Raw genomic sequence first — 23,610 nt, forward strand, 5'->3', positions numbered from 1 at the left:
AAATAAATTATTTGAATCATTTTTGGAACAAAATCACTATTTGCTTTGTCTCGTTGAGGCAAATTGCATAAATAGAAGTTTACGTATAAACACACTGACTAAATATTTTTTATACTGAATAAAAACTAAATATTTTTTTCACATTTTTAATATAATTTGACATTAAGAAGAAATATAACACATACATACTGTATTTTTCATTTTATTCATTTATTTTTATATTTTTATTTAAAAACATTTTTTACACATGCACTCAAACAATATATACCGAAAGGAATTTAAAGTAGACAAGTGTAGTAAGATGCATTACTACTACTACTACTACTGATAATAACAATAATAATAATAATAATTTATTGTTTTATTACTTTTTTATTGTATTATGTTTATATATGTTTGTTTTATATTTAATGTTTCTTTATAATGTAAAAGTAAAAAGCTCGAAAGGCATGTTGGGAACTGTAGTATTTGGTATTTGCGCTACACCGTTTACGGAGCGGTATGGCTTATACCCGGATGCGGATGTTGACGTCCTCCTATGATCTTAAGACTGGTGACCATCATTCACTCGGCGATTGTGAGACAGAGACCTCTGGCCCTTTGTATTACACCTGCCGTAAAGTCACTATTAAACGGAATATTTTTTATTTGTCTGAATCGGAGAGCTGAATGGACCTTCTAATCACTCATGGATGATCAAAGAACAGATTTAAGATGGTCTTTCCGCTAGTTTCAGCAGCGTTTCTGCCTCAATAACATATGTCCAGTACTGCCATCGACGGGTTAGCCGGCGAGCTAAACAACAGTGCGTGACTGGTTAATAAATCTTTTTTTTTTTCATCATATCGTCTTGACAACAACATTTTGCTGTATATTTGTTTCCTGAATAACGCCACAGCATTTTCTACATTGCTTAAACTTGTTTTTAGTATCACGAAGATGGCATTGGGACACGCATACTATTTATCAAATTGCTATCGGTTTTAATAGGATCAATACGATGCTTTATCTCCTTCTTTCGGGGGATTTAAACTGCTGATCGTGTCATTCATGGTTGATGGTTGCTATTAGAGACGAAGCATCTTTTTCCATGGCCCCATCTGGAGCTTCTCTTGAGCCTGTCTCTGCTGGGGATCTACAGTGATGCAGTTGTGTTGTTTTGTCGGTGATGAGTGTAGCATGCAGACGTGTCACATGGGTGCCAACGTGATATCAAGGTGACAGGCAGGTGAGACAACAGCAATTGGCTGAGTAACACTAACGACAGGACTTTAGCGTGAGGAAAATTTGACTTGATCGTTCTTCCTTCCTTAGCCAATTTGTAATAGACACTAGAAGCATCTCAGAAATGCACCAGAGCTGCATTCATCCAAGTGAGACGTTCAGATAAGAACAGGAACTGTAAAGTTATCGAGCTGGAACAGTGAATGTATTCTCATGCTGTGGGTGTTACAAAATCTTCCCTGCATTATGTTTTTTGACATAATTGAAAATGACGGACCGGAGTTAGATGAACTCTTAACTTGGTGCTAAATAAACACATCTAAGATAGGAAAAGTTGACTCAGACACCTGCATAAGGTGTAATCATTTACGTGAAGTCCATTGTGAAACCAGTGGATTTGAGCCATGTGGATGCTTCATTCTGCAACAATGTTGCCTGCTTTTTTGCTGCTGTTTTTTATGGGAACCTCCATCAGTTTGTCGGAGGCCATGAGTAGAGATGAGAAGAATAAACTGAGGTATGGGTCTGTGTGAGGAAATGCAAAGTTATGACTTGCTTGCTGTATGATTCAGAAAGTTTTCTTTATTTGAGAAATGTCTTTGCTTCTCAGGAACCAAGTGCTGGAAATGTTTGACCACGCTTATCAAAACTACATGGTATGTACACAGTGACTGATAACTATCTTTGCTAACAGTTGGGTATGAGGAAATTGTAATGCTACTGTTCCAGTCTCTTATGCTTGCCAAGGCATATATGAAGTATTTTTATAAACTTAAAATAAATGGTTTCTGTTTTACAGTTTTTTTTTTAAATTCCTGTGATGGAATTTCAGCTGAATTTTCAGCAACCATTACTCCAGTCTTCAGCGTTACGAATCATTCTAATATGCTGATTTGAAATTGGTGCTCTAGAAACATTTCTTCTGTTCAATCAATATGGAAATCAATTGTGCTGCTTAATATTTTTATATTTCTAAAGATACAAACAGCAGAACAGCATTTATTTGAAATATAAATATTTAGTATCTTTAAATATGTTTTACTGTCATTTTTGGTCAATTGAGTGCATCCTTGCTAAACAAACATATTAATATCTTTAAAAAAAATCTTAAATCAATCTTTAAACAAAACATCTTTACACAAATAAGTTCTGAGTAACAACAATTACGTACCATAGGTTTAGGGATTGGTTTATTTTTAGTTGTAATTATGTATTTATGTAATTATGCATGATTTATTGTTACTAGTAAGAATATAGTAATTACTGTAAATACATGTGACAAATGTATTCCACGGAAGAAATAAAGTCATATAAATTTGGACATGATTGTGAGTAAATGAAGCCAGAATTTTAATTTTAGCCTATCCTGTTAACATCGCTGGTTTGCCAATAAATGTTCCTAAACAGTGTAAAATACTTCCCAGAATCCTCTGTTATGCCCAGAAGTGTCTCTAAGCAGGTTGGAAACATAAGATGTGTGAACCTGAAATGCGATAATCTCTAGTTTAAAACAAAAAAAAAAACGTGCACAGGAGGATGGCGAGGATAGGGGAGACAGATTAATGTTTGAGAGAACAGCATTAGAATTAAAATCTGCCTGATTTCATCACATTTCATCTCTGTTTTGACAGGACCATGCCTACCCCGCAGATGAGCTGATGCCTTTGACTTGCCGTGGGAGAGTACGTGGACTAGAGCCCAGTCGAGGGGATATAGATGATGCCCTCGGGAAGTAAGTTTGTTGGATAGAAAATAAAGATGGAGAGGTGTAGAAATTTCTTTTTAAAGAAAGACAGATGAAAGCATGTTTTTCCTGTTCCTTCAGGTTCTCCCTCACCCTCATCGACACTCTTGACACTCTTGCAGTGAGTAACTTCTCAAACAGAACTTGAAACCTCATGCAAACACTCATATGTACAGTCAAACCCAGGATTGTTTGCTCATGACCTGCTCTGACATCTCACAGCTGTTAAATAAGACGGTGGAGTTTGAGGATGCGGTGAGGAGAGTGGTGGTGGATGTACGGTTGGATAATGACATCGTGGTGTCCGTATTCGAGACCAACATCCGGGTGCTGGGGTGAGTAAGGCATCTGTCAGAGTTTCAAAATGGGCTGACAGAGTAAAAGACTACATTTCTGAACCCAGAGTAAATTGTGGCCATTTTGGTTGTTTAAAACTTCACTGTTCACCATAGTGGACTACTGGGAGGCCATTCCATGGCTGTCATGTTGAAAGAAAGTGGCCGAATGGTCTGGTACCAGGACGAGCTGCTGCACATGGCCAAAGATCTTGGACTCAGACTGCTGCCTGCATTTAACACCAGCAGTGGCCTGCCTTACCCTAGAGTGAGTAATTGCACACATGTACATGCATTGCATATACAATATGAATGATCAAAAATCATCACTGAAATGGAAATATGTCCCTCTTCCAGTCTTTTTGGACATGCAATTGTGTTGTTTAGAGCATTAATCTCTCTTTTTTTGAGCATTAATTCTCTTGTTTTGAATCTCTTTTGAATCGGCTGTTCTGATCGTAGCAGTGCTTTGTTTAAGTCTGCCTTAGGGAAATGAACTCTGTGACTTCCCACAATGGCTGCACAATCTCATCACCAGCATGACCACCCCTTTCCCAGTTGCTGTTAGTTTATTATAAAGACATACAGTTTTGCTGTATACTCACAGAGAATACCTGAATACCTGATTCTGATTGGCTCATCAGAACATTCTGTGATAATTTTTTATAATGGCCACTAAACTGTATAATTAGATAATGTCTAAGAAAACAAATTTCCTGCTTAGAGTTATGCTTATTTCATGGCTTGAGACATGACAGTCACCTCTTTATTCTCAAATAATTTTGATTTAATAACTAAACCTTCTTTAATGTAATGAGATAAATTTTAATGTCCACTTTGATGCTAATCCACATTTAATTATTATTTACTTGAAAGAAATGAAGGCTTTTAATTTAATAGCAAGGACACATACAAATAATCAAAAGTGACAAAGGCATTTATACTGTAATGTTACAAAAGATTTCTATTTGAAATAAATGCTGTTTTGTTGTTTCATTTTCTATTTATTAAAAATCCTTAAAAACAATTGTATTGCAGTTTCCATGAAAACAGGCATCCAAATATTTTCAACATAAAAAGAAATGTTACTTAAGCACCAAAATGATTATGTGACATTAAAGACGGAAGTGATGGCCATCACAGGAATAAATTACATTTTAAAACCTATTAAAATGCAAAATATTATTTTTAAAATCATAACAATATTTTATAGTTTTACTGTTTTTACTGTATTTTTGATCCTGCATTTACAGGTGAACCTGCGTTATGGAGTCCGTGGACCCGAGACCCGTACAGGCACCGAAACGGACACCTGCACTGCCTGTGCTGGGACAATCATTCTAGAATTTGCAGCCTTGAGCCGCTTTACTGGGGACCCTACATTTGAGGTAAAAAAATCTTAATGTTTAAAATAGCTTAATTTGGAAATGTCCAATATAATCTCCAGATTAAGGGTACAGAGAAATGTTTGAAAATCTTGCGTTTTGTATAATTCATGTTGACTAGAGCACTTAAGGCCACCAAGCTAGTAGAAATACTGTTGTGATTGTTTTGTAACAAACTAACAATGAAGCACTGACGTAATTTCAGCCTGAAGTGTTGATTCCTGGAATGTTTGTACACATTCCGTCTACAGAATTATAGCATAGATCTCTTATGACATAACTGTACCGTCTGTAAGACAAAGACAACATTAGCGTGACTCGTTGTGAACTATGAAAAGTATTATGAGATCAGGAATGATCTCACTGTGTGTGGGGAAAGAGATTTATGTTGACTAAATCTATTGAAGTAGGCCAGTATTTAGGTGGTGGTGTACCGTTGTATTGTTTACAGGCTCATGCAAGAAGAGCTCTTGACTTCCTTTGGGAAAAGAGACAGAGGAACAGTAACCTAGTGGGAACCACCATCAATATCCACTCCGGAGAGTGGGTCCGCAGGGGTGAGACTGAATCATACCCAACAACCCACCAAGACGTGAAACAAATGTGCTTATATACGGACAAATTAGGGAAACGTCAAGTCTGAATCATGATGTTTTTTTGTAATTATTGCCTTAACAGACAGCGGAGTTGGAGCAGGCATAGATTCCTATTATGAGTACTTAATGAAGGCTTATATATTACTTGGAGATGATCAGTTTCTGCAGCGCTTTAACACTGTGAGTATCTGTAATTCTTTTGTTAAAGTCATTGTAATCCTGTAATAGCTTGCAGCACCACTGAAATGAATCTCTCTTTAGTTTGCGCCACCAATCAGTCTTATTTTTCAACCCCTTTTCTCCACACATCTGTCATATTTAGACTTTGGGAATCTAATTAATCCCAGATGGACACCTTTTTTACTCTTAAATGTGTTTCAAACACAATTTCATATTGACTTTGAAGAGACTCCATTCACTTTCATAATTTCATATTTATGTGTAGACTTTTTGTCTTATGTTATGTACTATTTTTTCAGTTTATTTAAGTAGGCTGGATTAGGTTGTATATTTGACCATTTTTAATTATTATTTGTATATATTGTTTAGACATTATATTAATATTATATTTATTTTACAATTGATCATTATTCAGAAGAGAAGCCGTGGAGTGTGACATTATATCTTGTTGCCCACAGCTGTAGGATCTAAAATAACTTTTATACTTTATCTAGTGTGAATTTCATTTTAGATTTGTCTGCCATGGTAGAGCTGGTTTATTTATCTCGTCTGTATTCATGAATTGTGTTTGCTTGGCATGTATTTCAGCACTATGCATCCATTATGAAGTACATCAGCCAACCTCCTTTGTTACTGGACGTCCACATCCACAAACCCCTGCTGCCAGCGCGCACCTGGATGGACTCCTTGCTTGCCTTTTTCCCTGGATTGCAGGCGAGTAATCAATAATCAGTCTTGTTTTCATTCAGTCATGAAAATCCAAACGTAAGAGTTCTGCTCCTTTCTGCTCATTGCAGGTGTTAAAGGGGGATATCCGGCCAGCCATAGAGACACATGAAATGCTTTATCAGGTTACCAAGAAACACAACTTCCTCCCTGAGGTAGATCCTCTTTTCTTCTGTCTGTCTTTTCAATTTCTTCAATGTCTGTGGTTTACAAACTCTTTTTGACTTTGGCCCACCCCCTCACGTACTGTCTCGCCAGGCCTTCACCACTGATTTCAGGGTTCACTGGGCTCAGCACCCCCTCAGGCCAGAGTTTGCAGAAAGCACTTACTTCCTCTATAAGGTACAGAGGTGTCACTGAGTTCTCAACTAAATCTCAATGCAACATCTCTTTCACTCACATCATTTTCCTTCTCGTCAACCTGCAAATGTGACCTCCTTCACGCTGCATTTCTCCTGCTGTAGTGCATTCGACCATGTACTTTAATGTTGTAAACCATTGAGACAATATAAATGATTCATTTCCTCCAAAGGCAACCAAAGATCCATATTACCTGGAGGTGGGCCGCACCATACTGGAGAACCTGAACCGGTTCGCTCGGGTTCCCTGTGGCTTCGCTGCTATGAAGGATGTGAGGACAGGGAGTCACGAGGACCGGTAAGAGCAAGAGTTTGTGGGTAGTTACAGAGGATGTTGGTTTATATGAAATATTTTGGTACAAATAGTTTGAGAAGATTTTGTGAAGGGAGTGTTTATGAGTAAAGAGTGGGCGATAGGATGTCTCATGGCATATTTATTTCTCTTCATCACCACCTACCTGTTTCAGCATGGACTCGTTTTTCCTGGCGGAGATGTTTAAGTATCTGTTCCTGTTGTTTGCTGAGGAGGAGGATTTGCCTTTTAATGTGGAGGACTACGTCTTTACCACAGAAGCTCATCTGTTGCCTCTTTCCCTCTCCACTGCTTCAAACTCACAGACGCCCCCTTTGGTAAAAAATATGGTACTGCACATCAGCGCCATAGCAGTTTTTACTGTTTGTGTACTTGAAGTCTATCAAATGTTGATATACTATCTTTCTGTCACCCCAGGCTGAAGAGGAGCTTGATGACTCGAATTTTGAGTGGACTTGCCCTAACACCCGCCTACTCTTTCCTGATCCCGCCTTCCCACGCAATCTCCGCGAGCCGATCAGGAGCGCAGTGGATAAGAGTTGTCCGCGCCCGACCACTCATCGGTGAGAAAGTGATATAACCAGCTGCTCTATGTTTAAATAGCATTTTACATAATTTTATATATTATATAAATTAGATATGCATATTGTTTAGAATTAATACGTTACAACTATAATATACACAGATGCTCTATTTAAAAAAAAAAAATTGCATTTAAAAAAAAACGTGCTCTGGTTGAAATTATAGGACATTTTCTAGAAGATATTTTAATGATTTCTTTTCATCTGTCTTTTGCAGAGAACCTGGTATGGGAAGTCCTCCTCTTAGGGCTCAAGACTTCATGGCCAATAACCCTGAACATCTGGAGCTGCTGAGGCGGATGGGTGTCAGTCTCATCCATTTGAAGGATGGCAGAGTACAACTCGTTCAACATGCTACACAGGTACCATGCAGACCTAGCAAGCCTGTGTTGATCTTTTTAAGACTCTAAACCTGCTATTATATTATATTATATTAAATTAGTAAAGGAATTATACTTTATAAGCAGGGGTGCACATAAGTGGGCCGCTCAGACCACTCATTTGCGTATCGACATGCTTGATAGTTGTTAATGCACAATTTACATTTTAGAGCAACAAACTGTAATACTGTATAAGATTTCTATTCGAGCTGAAAGCATAAATCCAGGCTATCTGCCGCTGTTTTCAAAGCACAGTAAATATTAGCATTTTATTTTTAAATTTACTATAAAATAACTGTATTTTTATTTAATACTCCCTTTTTATTTAAAAATGTAATAGTATTATCACACTTTATTTTGTTTAATAAATAAAGTACAATATCACTATTATTAATTTATTTTTCATAGTTATATTTAATGGGTCACACTATGTGCAGTGTGAGGACCAAACCAAATCTTCAGGTGCTCTTATGAGAACCAGGCTGAAAAACGTATGTGCACCCCTGTATATAAGTTGTATTGTGAATCTGTAGATTCAAGCAAAATTTTCCTTTCTTCCTCACTATAGGCGGTTAGCGCAGTCGCTGCAGAAGACGGCATGCGTTTCATGCAGGAAATGATGGAGCTGTCCAGCCAGCAGCAGAAAGAGCAGCTTCCTCCGCGAGCTGTTCAGATTGTTTCACACCCCTTTTTTGGTAGAGTGGTTCTGACCGCAGGCCCTGCGCAGTTTGGAATGGAACTTTCCAAAAGCATTTCTGGAGTGAGTATGATTAACTGTGAACTTTTATTATGAACATTCTCACTTTTTTGGCTATTTCTGTGTTGTTCTTGGTTTGTTCTTGCTACAGGGTATGCATTTTTTAGTCATGCTATACTGTGTATTTTGTTCTCTTTTTCCTTCTCCCTTAGGTGCGTGGGTTCGTAACTGTAGCGGAGCCCTATAACGGCTGTTCTGAGTTGAGTAACGGTGAAATTGTGGCAGGCCGCATCGCTCTGCTGCAAAGAGGCAAGTGCATGTTTGCAGAAAAGGCCAGGCACATTCAGAAAGCTGGGGCCATCGGAGGCATCGTCATAGGTGAGACATGTTTCATGGAGTCAAGTCACCTAGTTCAGGAGTTTTCAATATTTTTCATGCCAATGTCCCCTAAATGTAACGATTTCCTCACAAAGAACTCTCCCGCTAAACAAACTTAAATAGATGGCCTTTATATGTGACCCGTCTGTGAAACCCCGGCTAAAGTCGCATAATCTAATTCTGAGATAAAGAGCATCAAAATTGTGATAGCCACAAAAATGACGAATATAGGTAATTTGTGTTTATTGCTGTAAATTATAGATTATATCAGTGGGTTCGAGATACAGTTATCTAATTTTCATTTCTAACATGATAAATGCTGAAATTAATAACTTAATTGACACTACGTTTTATTATTTTGTGTAAAACAATACCGGAGGTTTGCTTCCTAAATACTGATTTCAATCATCTCTTGAGTTTATTTTAGCAGAAACACCTGCTGAATCTCATATCATTCGATTCAGAAAACTTCTTTTCTATCATTAGAAACTACAAACAGACCTTAATATCAATTCACAAGAGCGAAAATCATGTCAGTGCTGGGAAAGGCAAGAAAACTCTGATTTATGTGTGGATTCTTTTGTGGCATCACCAAAATTCAAAGAACAGCCTGTTTGTTTAGTTACTCAACATTCTGCCAAGATAATCAGCTCAATTTAAGGACATTTTATGCCTGATACGTGTCGAAATAATTTGGTCTTTGGATGCTGATCATGACGCTGATGCTGCAGGTTGATGAATTCCTATCTTCCTATCCTACACATACCTGCAGTGCCGACAGAAAGGCGCGTCTCTCAGACAGCATGCGCTCCCGGATCCCGAATGAACGGTCAGACCATCAGACACAGAATACAGTATTTCAAAATATAAGTCTTGGCATGTATTCAAGCAAACATAGTCGGTTTATGACTTAATTGAACAGTTGGGGAAAAACATCTGATGTGTAACAAAAATGAGGTCTGTGCATTAGCCTATGCTGCCGTCTATGTCATTAATATTAATCAAACAATAGAAAATGAAGTGAATCACTCACTGCTCTTGAGTGAATAATTTAAAAATAATCCGTTTATTTTATAATAAATACTTGCATATAAATAAAGACTATACAGTGATTATTATTTTTTTGTGTGTATTGCCGGATTTATTCCAGATGTTGCACAATTAATTAGATTAGATTAAATTAGATTATTTACTTAAATTTCATATACATGCATAATTCATACATGCATACATAATTAATTAATTTAGTAATGACATTTTCTACTTTTATTTCATTTTACTAATAACCTCATACAAATCATTTCTGTGAATTGACTTGTAATCCATGCTACAATCAAGCTCTTGTGGTTCCCCCCATTTGTTTGAATGTTTTTGTGACATGCACATTATAATAAATAGACCTGTTTTACAAAACTTAAAGAATTTTCCCTTAAATGTGACATATATAACTGAAAATAGGAGAATCTCAGCTTTAATTTGGTATATGGCACATAGTCAGGATAATTATGGCTCAAATGTGTTGCAGTTTTAAATATAAGCTTTTTTTTACATTGGAATTTCTCAAAAACAGGATTTTCGGAGTCCGAAATTAAGCAAATTTTTGACATGGTCTATATTGAAGATATCAATGTAATATTTTCACAGAATGTTCTTTACTTTATGTTGGATGAATTTATATAGAAAACAGTGAATCACAAAAAAATGACTTTAGCTGGGTTTTCACAGAGTGGGTCACGTATTGTTACTGAAACCCAAGCAAAATATTATCTGGAAAATATTTAGTTTTTATTAAGTTGACAGTGTATTTCCCCCCCGTTAATGTTACATGTGAAACTGTTAAAGTCAGATTCCTTGATATAGCACTTTTCATGCTAAATATAAATTTTTTTTTAAGCAGTTTTACAGTTACATTGACAGCCTCAAAATTAGCCCTTTAATATATTTTTCTCTCATATTCCTCTGACCCGCCTAAAACCCTTTTGTAGGCCCCTGGGGCCTCTTGGACCCCTGTTAAAAAACCCCTGATCTAGTTAATGGACTATATTTGACCATGTCTGCTTAAAATTATTCATTATAATATTTTATTGCCTTTGTACCAGTGATATTTTAGTGTGATTCATATTCTATTAAAATATTTATTCATATTTTGAATAGTACTGTCAAACGATTAATTGCGATTAATCACATCCAAAATAAAAGTTTTTGTTTACATAATATATGTGTGCGCACGGTGTATATTTATTATGTATATGTAAATACACACACATACAGTATATATTTTGAAAATATTTACACTTATTTTACACATATATTTATATTAACATAATTTATATTATATATAAATCTATTTAATATATAAACATAAAATGTTTTTCTGAAATATATACATGAATGTGTGTGTTTATATATACATAATAAATATACACAGCACACACACATATATATTATGTAAAACATTTTTGATTTTGGATGCGATTGATCGTGATTAATCATTTGACAGCACTAGTTTTGAATTATCTTTTTATTTTATTTTTTTCGGTTTTCATTGTAGTTTTAGAAATGTTATGTAATTTTATTAGGGTTTTTCTTCAGAATAGCTTTAATGTATTTTTAATTTAGTACTTCAACTTATTTTATTTTAGTTAATTGCCAAAACAACATTCATGTTTTTTAAGTTTGTCTCTTTTTAATTTTTTCAAATTTTTAATGACCAAAAATGATTTTTTAAAATGGTTTTAGTTAACAATATCAACACTGTTTTCTACAGAATAAAACAGTCTTCATATTATTTTCTCTCTCTTTATTGTCGTTTCTGTTTAGATGACAATGAGGGCAGCAGCAGTGATACGGCTCCATTGTTCCAAATGGCGGGAGATGGGCGGAACACTGATGATGTCACTTTACCACTTCTTTTCCTGTTCCACAAAGAGGGTAACATCCTGTTGGAGGCTCTAAAGGAGTACAGGGAGGTGGAGGTGCTGCTCAGTGATAAAGCTAGAGACAGAGGTGAGACACTTTCTAAGACATGAATATGAAAAAAAAAAATTTATATGTGAGGAAGGTGGTACACGTACATCATCTACTTTCATTCCTTTCTAATTATTCTTCCTTTATTACTCTTTCCCTCTGTGTTTGTGGCTCTTTTCCCTTTCCACTACTTTTTTCCCTACCTTCTTGGATGAGCAGAATCCATATTTAAGGGGAAAGCCCTCCCGGGCGCCCTGTTGGATGGCAGTAAGTACCCCTCCTCAATAGGTTTCCCTTCATGCATCAAACCCACTTGTTTTTAATGGGTCATGTTGCAAAGATCATATTTACTAGTTGAATGAAAATAATGCTATCACCAAGTAGGGAATGCTGAACATTCTTTTGGCCCTGAGTTTCTGAGTTGGAGACATGTCAGTAAGAAAATATGGCAAGAAAATAGATGCAGTGTCTGTACTGATGGTAAATTTATTGAAATTACCTAAATTACCTTTCAATTAAACTAGTTAAGGATCTGTTTACACCTGGTATTAAGATGTGTTTTCGTCAATCAGATCTCAAGTGGAAAACATTAAATACAGGTATAGATAAAGTCTAAAACATTTTGAACTTGTTCACTTTTGACCACTTTCCAGGGGTAATCGAAAAAACTCATTTGACCAGATTTCTTTCATAGCGTAGACACTTGTGTGGTAGAACGTGTTCAAACAGCCACAAAGGACCACCTACTTTCTGCCCACTGATCTAACACGTGAGCACTATGGGACGTGTTTTGAAAAAGTACACCAAAATAATTTACTCCAGCTTGATTACAATGGGAATCGACATTACCATTTGCTTCTTTTCCTGCTTGCTTATAAGCAGTGTAATGCTTCCTTCATTCAGTTGTATTTGAGCGCCATACTCAGCACTTCCACAAAATAACCATGTGATGAAACAAGAGGGGGAGGGTTTGGTGGTGGTCACAGAATATGTATTTAAACACATAACAACCAGGTGTAAATGGAAATGTGTCTCGGCTGATCACTTGTGGTTGTATCACTGAAAGCATATCTTAATACCATTTACAGCACTTTCATACACTGAAGAAAAACATAAAGCAAAAGCACACCAGATGCACATTCTGTAGTCATCATTTTGTACAAAAAAATACATCTTGCTTCGAAGAAAATGGGTTGAAAGCACCTGATGTTGTAATTTTGACTTGCTAATGCTAATAGAGTGCTTAAAGATAAACTAATTTGAAATGGGTTTTTATAATGGGATTTTTTAGTTTATGAATAAAACACGTTATGTGACAAATATAATTTGTCAAAACGTTTTGTTCTACAATGTGAATTACACTTATACTGAAAATGCAAATTTTGAAGCAGTTATGCTTGTTTTTATAAAAACATATGTTTGTATCAAGTAACTACATAAGAACATTTGGGGTGTGATTTATGTACAATTTATATTGTAGGGCAAAATGTCACATTCACGTAATTTTTTTAAATGAAAAACCCATTATAAAAACCCTTAGAAAAGTCTTGTGGGAACCCATGGCAAATGAGTTTTCTGTGTTTGGACGTTAAGGCTGCAGCACTCTATACGAACCCAGGAGGACTTGAACACACCAAAAGTTTATGGACGTGTATCATTCTCCACACCTCATGTGGTCTACTAGGTTTTGTCAGTGATTTATGATTGATATTAAATATATTCCTCTTTTTCAAGGTACAGATAGAGCAGAAGAAGAGGACTGCTCCACAGAGGAGAAAGACCACACTTCTCCCGCCTCTTCGGAACCTGTCGACCAATCACAAGTAACTACTCAGGAACAGAGAACAGACGACTCAGTCGTAGGACAAGAGTCGGTTCAGCCAGCGGAGGGACTTGACAGTTACGTCTCTGTGGATGTAGGGGAGGAGCCTGCGGTGGACGAAGACTCCAGTAGCCAATCGGTGGACTCACTGATGGCTGATTGGCAGGAGGACTTGGAAGCATTTAAGCAGATGGAGAAGGATGAGCTTTGACATTTCCCTCCATCTCGGACTCCGCTAGGTTGTCCCAGCCATAGCACAGACTGAGAAGTCAGTTCTGTTGAAAAGGGTCAATATATCAGACAGGCGTGATTAAGAACTCTGACTCGAAGAGCTCATTTCCTACGGCCAGTTCTCAGGGGCTTTTCTTTCTGATTCACATCTTTCCTGTTTTCTTCAACTGAACGCTGAAGAACTGTTATTCCAGATCTCACCCACACATTACCACTTGTCTCTTTCTCTACATGCCTAGGGTGCACAATCAGTCCTGTTTTTGTCTTCCTTTCTGACAAATGGATTCCCCGATTATTGAAGCGCAGGCTTAAATCATCAGTGCTGATTAATCATCTGAAGGACTGATTACTTTAATGTCTGGTTTAACTGTGACGAATTGCTTTTTTGCAATAGGATTCATACTCGGTTCATGTCTCAGTTTGCAGGGTCTGAAAAAAGAAAATACGAAGAACTTTATGGAATGATATATGTGTATGTTTGAGTGTTTGTATGTATGTTTACTGTTTTTGATTAATAAGTGAATCAGCCTGGGAGCCAAACAAAGAAACCTCCTGCAGGTCAAAAATGCTTCTTCCAGCCTTCTGCATTAAGTATTTAACGGTCTTACACGTTCAGTCCAGCTGACGTGACTTTATAATGAGTTCAATGTTTTCAAAGAAAAACATTAAAGGATTATGGATGACAACTTTGCATGTCAGTGACAGACTTCAAGGATGGAGACGTGCGAAGCATCCTGAAGGATCCGCCAGAGGGCACCATTGCTCCATTGCTCCAATAGCTAATTAATTGACTGGGAGATCATGCCAGAGGGCGTGAAACGTGATAAGCTCAATAAAATTGATTGAAAATTTTAATATATGCTTCCTTTTTATTGGATAGGCTTTCTATCACGTGTAATATTTATGGGGGGAAGGGGGAACTTGATTAAATTTTAGCGTTATGAACTTCATTGTCCTCCTTTAAAGCAATAGCCCCTCACTGCAGAACAAAGATCCAGATCCAGGGGGCGGGGTTGGATCCACATCTAGGGGGTGGAGATGGTAGGTTTAGGGATCAGGGGGTCTGGGTTTAGTAGGTGGGAGGAGTTGGATATAGATCCAACCACGCCCCCTTGATATTGTGTTCTGCAGTGAGGACCGTCTCCTTTGCTGTTGCAAACTTTTTATTGCAGCGTTTATATGGTTGCAGTAATATATATTTATACATATAAATTATATATACATACCACCATTCAAAAGTTTGGGGACAGTAAGATTTTTTTTTATAACTTTTATTCAAAAAGGGTGCATTAAATTTATCAAAAGTGACAGTAAAGACTTTAACATTGTCACAATTTACCATTGTTACAATATATCATTGTAAATACACAAAACACCTTATATTATAAATAATAAGAAACATGTATAAGAAGTTCCTTAAAATATTATTGAAGAAAAATTGAGAATAATCAATTGACAATATTGGAAAGCTCTTTTTCAAGACTACTCGGTCGATAAGTGGAAAATGTTTAGGATGATTTGGCTAGTTCCTCCCCTCCTACGTCTAGGCATGTGGTTGGTTTGCCACACGGGCTTCAGCAAGATGGCTGCAGTTCTTCGAGCAAATCAGGAGTGCAGGCTGTGAGCCAGCGGTCCACATCACTACAGCAGCGCTTATTCCGTCTGTCTGTCTGTGAGTGAGTGTGAGCCGCCGCCAGTGGACCGAGCGGGTCACTTCTGACAAGTGAGTGTTTCCTGGTCACATTTATGCATTTTTGCGCTGATGCTTGTGTTAATTGTTAGACGCAAACCGATTGCTTTTCTTTGTTGCTTGTCTTTGGGGAGTCGATTCCTGTTTTGGCTCCTGACTGGTTCTTCTTTTTTTGCATGATCAGTTTGATCTGATCTGTGAACAGTGATTCCGGGCTGCATGGTGGTGTATGAGCTGTGTCTTAAAACCTAGTCTACACAGCATTTTTGGGCATCTTTAGCGTCCAAAACGAATGCAATATTTTTGGGCGACTATGATGCCCAAAATGTTGTCTAGGTAAACCGTATACTAGGTTTTAAGATAGCCATGGTAGACGGTAATAGGTGAGATCAATAATTGGTTAATATGAGGTTTCTGTCGCATTGCAAGGACGTTAATTGATTCCCCCCCCACCCCCCCGTGTATTTATGTGGTAGTACCGAATTGGAAGTTAAGAAAACAAAAGACACCTGGGTTGGCATGCATGCACACGTACACGTGTGTGTGTGTCCACTGTCCTGCGGGCAGACAATGCGCCCTCTGTCTCTACCGTGGCGCAGCTGTGTGTCCTTCTGTCACTGTGCTTTCATATGCAGTGTTTTCAGTAGCGCGCATTCAATGTATGGCGGTGTGTTTGAATGGCAGACATGATTACGTCTAGACTCTAGAGGAAGCTGTGCGTGATTCGGCGATGTCTGATTCATAAGTGAATCATTCCTTTTGAGTCGGATCTTTTCACTGGATCACAGAACAGCACCGATCGATTTGTTCAAGAATCGGTCAGAGCGGCTTTTCGAATCAACTCTGTGACTCAGTGAACTGAGAATGGCGAAATTGTGCTTCTCTACTAATAGTAGGCGAAAACAGTGAAAGGAATAGCATGTCTGAATCATTGTCGCCAACTGCTTTCAGTTGAAGTAGCTAAAACTGGTAGGTAACTGATCTGTATAAAGATGAATATAGATGAGAACTTGGATAAGGATTGTCCAAGAAGTTGCTGTATTGGTCCCTAAACTTTTGAAAAAATTCTGAAAAGGGGTGGGGAAGCCCTAAATCTAGCTGCTAAATTGGCAGCACTGGTCTGAATTCACAGTATTAATAAAACTTCTGGAGAGAGCCTAAAGTGCATACTTTACTATCCCATGGGGCCATAGGAGGAGGATTTGTTTTGTGGATAACAGTGAAGAAATTCAACTGAAGTTGGTAGGTCACATGATAATGACGGAATAGCCAATGTAGCATGATTCGGATTAAATGCACACTGCACACATTCTTACAATGTAGAACATACTTTTTATTTTTAATGGTCGCAAAATAATTACTCAGTGTGCTAGCCTATTTCGAATTATTTAGCAATGTCAGAAACAGGATTTAATTATGTCTGATTCATAAACGAGCCATTCCTTTGACTCTATTTTTTTTTCAATTACTCTGTTCATTTATGAATCTGACTGAATCGTCCAAGCGGTTTCTGAATCAGCTCACTGACTAATTGAACTTATGTAGACTCAAATTTGACCGGCAGCGATCTGTCTTTACAACTCTCCAACTCACTGGACCTTGAACCATCTTTGTCAGACTTGTTTGACTTGCAAGTGATTCATTTAATTTTAGAGTTCCCTTACTCTTTACAGACAACTGATTCTTTCAGATTTGTCCAACTCTGAATGATCTGGTTTGACAGCTCACTGACTCTGTTGAACCATTGTCGTGTTCTAACCCCTAACAGAATCCTGTTGGAGCCCAGCGTGATTCTATTGACTGAAAGAACTTGTGCAACATCAGGTTCCACAAGATCCCATTGATTTTCTCCTGAAGCAATTGGATTTTTAAATGTAACACTTAAACTTTTAAAAGCAAACCTATTGTGAGTTACAAGCCGCCACATGGAGTCGTACAGGGGTATAGAATCTCACATGATACAGCCTCTTTTGCACACATGATTTGTACCGAGGTGCATGTTGATGCTAAGAACATTTGGAGTGAATTGAGTGTGTGACTGACTGGGTGAAAATTAAATTAGTCAATAGCAGAAATGTAATTAAACCTACTAGAAATATGTTAACCTGATTGTTAGACTATTTTATCAATGCTTATACAAAGTAGTTGTTAGTTTCAATAGCATTTTAAAAGACTTTAACCAGGAAATGAATTTTAGTCTTTGTTTATTGTAAATGCAAATTAGATTAAGGTGATTCATGGCTCCAACAAATTGATACAAAATTAGAATAAACCACCTTTACGTAAATTAACAAAATATGCTTCGTAAGATTTTATAAGAATGTTGTGGAGATGCTGGGATGTCAGTAACCACGTGATGATATAAAAGAACTGCTCAGTCATTTTTTTTTTTTTTTTTTCTGAAGCAAACCGTTCGAAAGAACCAATTTACGGAAATTAGTTAGACTTAGCTCTGGGGAGACACTGTCGGCTCTGTACCCCCCTCTCTCTCAATCTCTCATCAGTCTGATGCCTCCATCTGTCTCTCTCTCATCCATAAGCAGTGTGTGTGTGTTGCTTTGCGCACATATGGCTTTTGCTCTGGTGACTGAAGAGGCTGAATGGCTATTAATAGTGTCTGTGGGTCCTCCTCTTGGTCAGTCAATTTCAATCTTCTCCACCATCACAGCTCCCTTCTCCCACTCTGCCCGTTTTATTCAGTTTCTCCCGCGTGCTTCATGGGACCTGAGAAAAGCGATCCAATTAGCTCATGGGGTTATGATGCAATGTCAGGGTGACATCACTCAGAGGAGGTTACCATAGTTACTGGAGGTCTATGTGGTAGCTTCCTCTGGTGGTGTTTTGGAGTTCTGTGTGTGGTGTGGTTCTGATGACCGAGGAAGTTGCATGTTTGTGTACTGTGAATTGCACATTTTGAATTTAGTATGTTGACAGCACAACCTTATCTGACTCTCATGCAGTGTGGGGTATTTTGGTCAAGTGGTTAAAGGAAAATTGTCATTATTTACTCGCCCTCAGGTCCTTCCAAACCTGTATGACTTACTTTCTTCCATGGAACACAAATGGAGATATTTAGTAAAATGTTTTTTTTTTTTTTCACAAAATGAACATGAAATGATTTTTAATGTGTTTTAACTTAAAACACGTTTTTTTAAAGCTACAGTTTTGTTTGAGGAACTGGCTGAAATTTAATTCTGTTCAGTTACTTCAAATTGATTCAATGTTCTCTTCCACAGCTCTCAAGAATCCTTTTCATTTGCATTTACTTTGTTTGCATTTGAAGTGAAGCAATACAATTAATATAATAATATAATTACATGCATGTAAAAATAATTAATAAAATACTATGATTTAATAAAAAGGTTAAATGTAATCTCCATTAAATGTAATTTTGAAAAATAAAACTGACATTTTTCATGTTGTACATTTTATACTGAACATTTGTGTTTTATCTTTAAAATAGTTTACTTTTTTAGTGTATTTTATTAAGACAAATTAATACAGATTAAAGGGGTCATGAACTGAGAAATCAAAATCCCCTTGATATTTTGACATGCACTATATTGCCAAAAGTATTGGGTCACCCCTTCTAATGAACATGTTTGACTGCTTTAGTAATTTCCATGAGTACAAATCTTAATGTTTAAGCATATAATGATATTCTAGGGAATGGTGTGCATCTAATTTTATTGCAACAGTTTGGACAGAACCCTTTTCTATTCTAACATGACAGTGCCTCTGTGTATAAGGCAAGGTTCAAAAAGACATGATTGATTCAGTCAGTGTGGAAGAACTTGATTGGTCTGCAGAAAGCAAAGTCCTAATCTCAGCTGAACTCCTCTGGTGTGACTTTAAATGCAGACCTTGAGCCCAAAACTCATCACCAAACACCAATAATTTCTACATACACTATATGGACAAAAGTATTTGGACACCCCTTTCTTTAGAACAGAAGAAAGCACTTACAAAACTGTGGCAACAAAGATGGAAGCATAATTGACGTATTTAAAAACTGTATTTCCATCTCTGTTGCAACAGTTTTGGATGCGTCTAAAATGACTGTACCCTTATACAAATCATTGGTGTTTGGTGATGAGTTTTCGGCTGTCCTGTCCAAACTGTCGCAATAAAATTAGATGCACACCATTCCCTAGAATATCATTATATGCTTAAACATTAAGATTTGTACTCATGGAAATTACTAAAGCAGTCAAACCTGTTCATTAGAAGGGGGTGACCCAATACTTTTGGCAATATAATGTAAGAGGTCACTGTGCTATAAAAACATCCTGTAAGTTTCAGAACTCAACTTTCTCGTTAGTCTAAAAACAGCTTATATTGAATGCAATCTGCAAAAACGATAGCTTGTGGAGTGTTCTAGTCTATAGCCCTATTCGGACGGTGATTCGTAAGTGATTTTCACCATTTACAGGGGGTAGTTGGGGATTTTAATACAGTCCAAATCCGGAATGTTGTAGTTTTTCTCATACCACCCTCGTAAAAATCCCTGGCTGAATTACCTTTTTTTTTTTTTTTGACAAATGCCAAGGTTGTGTGGTAATTGAACTGCCGTCCGAATCCACATCACTGAGTTTATGAGAAAACAATCGGTTCAAAATTCAGTGTTTAAATCCTTTTTGAGCACTCCCGAACACCGCAATGTAAGGTTGTACTTCGGTGTAATTTGCATACATATTTATTTCTGAAAGGCTGGAAAGTATTTAAAAGAACAATACTTCATAACTGGGAGCAGAAAGAGAAGAAAAGCACGTAAACATTCGAAATGGGTTTTTATTATGGCAGAAGCAGGTATGCAATACAATTTAAAAAATTTGTATTTTAAACGGATATTGCATAGAATTATAAAATTATAGCACGTCTATTTTCCTATTTTTAAACAGGAGATTTAAATAAAATATAATCCTATTTATTATTTGATTATAAAATATGCTTGGAATAATAAGAAAACATTTTACATGAGAGTTTTTAAATACATTTTACACTAAGAAGAATAAATTTGTAAATAAAATTAATTTCGTTTACAGCAGACAATCATGTGACTGGCCACGTGAGCAGCGCGCGTTCCCGGGTTCGTATAAGATCACAGAACTGTGAATAAATCGCCATCCAAATCCATGAGTTTTATCACTGAGGTGATATGTAAGTTTATTTTCACAGGCGTCCATATGAGAAACAATTACCGTCCGAATCAGACTTATGATGTAGTAGTAGGCTAGACACCGCCTCCTCAGAAGATCAACTCCTGCCTGTTTAGCCCCACCTACCGATTCTACATCACTGCCTGTTTAGCTCCATCCACCAATTTGCACATGTAGTGTAAATAATGAGAAAGGCAAACGCAGGTCTATGCAGAAATCAAACAATAAAGATGGCTCAGAAGGAAACAAGACACTGCAGTGCCAAGTTGTGGAAAAATAGTCTTTGCATTGCATTCCTTCTGATCCCAGCACTTGGAAAGAGTAGATGAAGTTTATTTTTAATGACCTTCCATACCACATCAGTAAAATCTTGGTTGTTTGTTCACTTCATTTCACCATGGATTCATTTACAAACAAGGCACAATTCAACCGGATTTTCAGAAAGATTGAAACTAAAAAATGGTGTGCCAAATATATTGGATCCTACAGTAATGTGATATCTTTTTTTTTGTTTTTTTTTGTTTTGTGTGTGATCTCTATTGATTTGTCTGTTATTACAGCCTCCATCTGTCCCACGGTGAGCGCTACTGTTCAGCTTCCACATTCCACACAGACACTTCAATAGTGCATATTTTTCTAGGATAGCATTAGATTGAGCGGCCATGTAAAGTTGCTAACACTTACATATTTGAGATGATAAGCCATATTTGATGTTGATGAATGATAGGCGAACGTTTGGATGTCCTGCCTGATGTAACATTACTGTATTACCACAAAGACCAACCATTAACGATCTGTCCGTCACGGACAGCGTGACTTCGCCTGTGGATTTTTTTTTATTATTATTATTTTCTGTGACTAATACAATTTTGGTCGACTAACGGATTAGTCGACTGTTAGGGGGCAGCCCTAGATTTTATTAATAGACCTACCAATCTCTGTGTAAAAGTAACATAATGATGCTGCCATCTTTAAGTCATTTTTACCCCCCTGTAATTTGGCTCTGAATCTCAGGTGAAAATTGCCATATTGACCCACCTCTACAAAATAGTGGATTACTCAGTCAGTAAATATTCATCCATGACATTTAATATTTTGGCTTTCATCACGTTTCATCATGTTTATCTTTCTTTAGAATAAATATTAGCAAAATCAAAAATTTTAGTCGGGACCTCTGGTTGAGTTGACACGGAATGACCCTATATCAAATGACAATGATCCCATTCCCGATAGACCAAATTAAATACCACCACACTGTAAAAAAAAGAAAAGTTGAGCCAACTTAAAATTAAGGCAACCAGCTTCAGCAGATTTTTGAGTTTTCTCAACTTGTTGTTTTAAGTTTATACAACAAAAAGTTGTACCTCCTACAAAAATAAATTGAGAGAACTCAAAAATGTGCTGAAGCTGGTTGCCTTAATTTTAAGTTGGCTCAACTTTTTTTTTTTTTTTTTTTTTTTACAGTGCATTTTTTTTTTTTCTTTGTTTGTTTTTCATGACACTGTTTCACTTGGATATGTCAAAATAAGAAAAGATGAATGCAACTTTTGTTTCATGTCGATTTTAAAAAATTAAGGAAAAAAATAATTAGCATATGTGGATAGCTTTGCATCGTGGCATTTTAGGCCTTGCCTTACTGTACAGTCTAAGATAGTACACCAACTGTCCTCGATCCTTCCTGCCTTGGAAAGCATTGATTGGATCAATTACAAAATCAATCATCCAGAGAAAGGCCCATGTGGTTCAGAGGTGGCTTGTGAGGTTGATTTTTGTGTCACGCTTTTGTTCCACAAGGTAGAGGTTAAGCTAAAGGTTGCGTGTGACTAACTAGCGCTCGCTGTTCTGATATGATACAGATCAAACATCCTCCTCTGCTGTTGTGAAACATAGACGTCCTCTCCGTCCCTGCATCAAGGCACCACTTTCCCATGCGTACGTGCTGAGACAGATGGACGCACTCATTTGAATGTTTAGATAACAGTGCCGTCTACTACCGGTGCCATTTAGATGGAAGAATTACATTTTTAAACCTTATTCAAATTTTGCTGAATTGGTAAACATTTTGTAAAGGGATGTAAATGAGTTTCGCACAGTGGGAGGGATTTTCATTTGGAGACTTTCAAGAGCTCATTAGAGAGCTGTGTATATACTTACAGGAAATGGGCTGACCAATTATGCGGCAGCAGGCAACAGAATTGGTATAATAGATGGTTTTTCTAATTTCAAATGAATATTTATAGGCAGAATTAGGAGGCGCTTGTCAGCTTTATAGAGATGGATACGGAAAAATTACAGACCTGACCCTGGAGTTGATTTTCTAGAAGCTGTAGCCTTGTGTCCGTTCACTGGAGGAGAGATGGCACTTGTTAGTAATCGCAGAAAGGAAAGATACAAAGGTGTGTTTTTGAAAATGCTGATCTATTAGAAGAAAAATGAGGTACTTGAGGTTTCGTTTGACTAGTCATATGAGAGGTGTGTGTTTGAGTCATTTTGGTTCTTTTCTGACTAGTGGCACAGACACCAAGGCACAGACCCACGCACAGTACAGAGGTGACAGGCACAAATCAGTTGTTGAGGGGTGAAGTCAGTGAGTCAGTCAGACGCAGGCGGTGTTGGGACAGCCCTGAGTGGTACAGTGTGACAGTGGATGGAGGGATCGATTGGGACTTTTGCAAGTAAGATTTCCACACAGTCTTGGCTGCGTACACTGGCCCTTATTCATGAAACAGGAGTAGAATGGGTTTCTGTGTGAATAGTATGTGACCCCATTCTTTAGTGAATTGTCTCATTTCAACTCAATGGGATGTTTTATGTAAGAATGGATGGCGAGTGAGTTTATAATT

The 23,610-nt window shown here is 37.2% G+C and overlaps 2 protein-coding genes across 5 annotated transcripts in view; both read left to right on the plus strand.

Moving 5' to 3' along the window:
- The first annotated feature begins 527 nt into the window (after positions 1–527).
- Positions 528–14,774, plus strand: LOC306849485 (ER degradation-enhancing alpha-mannosidase-like protein 3). Of its 4 annotated transcripts, none has more exons than XM_079384543.1 (21): positions 528–1,741; positions 1,835–1,880; positions 2,856–2,956; positions 3,050–3,089; positions 3,191–3,303; positions 3,421–3,571; positions 4,557–4,691; positions 5,140–5,245; positions 5,367–5,464; positions 6,053–6,178; positions 6,262–6,345; positions 6,449–6,532; positions 6,723–6,847; positions 7,017–7,191; positions 7,280–7,425; positions 7,661–7,805; positions 8,392–8,583; positions 8,733–8,898; positions 11,719–11,904; positions 12,085–12,132; positions 13,600–14,772. In XM_079384543.1, exons 1-21 carry the CDS (start codon positions 1,629–1,631, stop codon positions 13,896–13,898), a joined length of 2,679 nt encoding a protein of 892 aa, XP_079240669.1. In that variant the 5' UTR covers positions 528–1,628; the 3' UTR covers positions 13,899–14,772. The 4 variants fall into 4 exon arrangements, with proteins under 4 accessions (XP_079240669.1, XP_079240670.1, XP_079240672.1 ...); XM_079384544.1 differs by having other exon boundaries at positions 7,017–7,179; positions 13,600–14,771; XM_079384546.1 differs by lacking the exon at positions 12,085–12,132 and having other exon boundaries at positions 13,600–14,774.
- A 761-nt stretch (positions 14,775–15,535) lies between these two features.
- Positions 15,536–23,610, plus strand: part of LOC306848877 (uncharacterized protein C1orf21 homolog) — a 29,648-nt gene continuing 21,573 nt past the window's right edge. Inside the window, exon 1 of the mRNA XM_079383651.1 lies at positions 15,536–15,641. The gene's annotated coding sequence lies outside the window, so the exon portion shown is untranslated. The remainder of the gene's footprint in view (positions 15,642–23,610) is intronic.

This window comes from Barbus barbus (genome assembly GCF_936440315.1).
Source record: "Barbus barbus genome assembly, chromosome: 29".
Taxonomy (NCBI): Eukaryota; Metazoa; Chordata; class Actinopteri; order Cypriniformes; family Cyprinidae; genus Barbus; species Barbus barbus.

Excerpts from the sequence above, each read along its gene's own strand:
- LOC306849485 (XM_079384543.1), top strand. The coding sequence starts at position 1,629 with ATGTGGATGCTTCATTCTGCAACAATGTTGCCTGCTTTTTTGCTGCTG. Across the intron at positions 3,304-3,420 it reads ACCAACATCCGGGTGCTGGG|TGGACTACTGGGAGGCCATT; the intron begins GTGAGTAAGGCA and ends TGTTCACCATAG. Across the intron at positions 7,426-7,660 it reads CCGCGCCCGACCACTCATCG|AGAACCTGGTATGGGAAGTC; the intron begins GTGAGAAAGTGA and ends TGTCTTTTGCAG.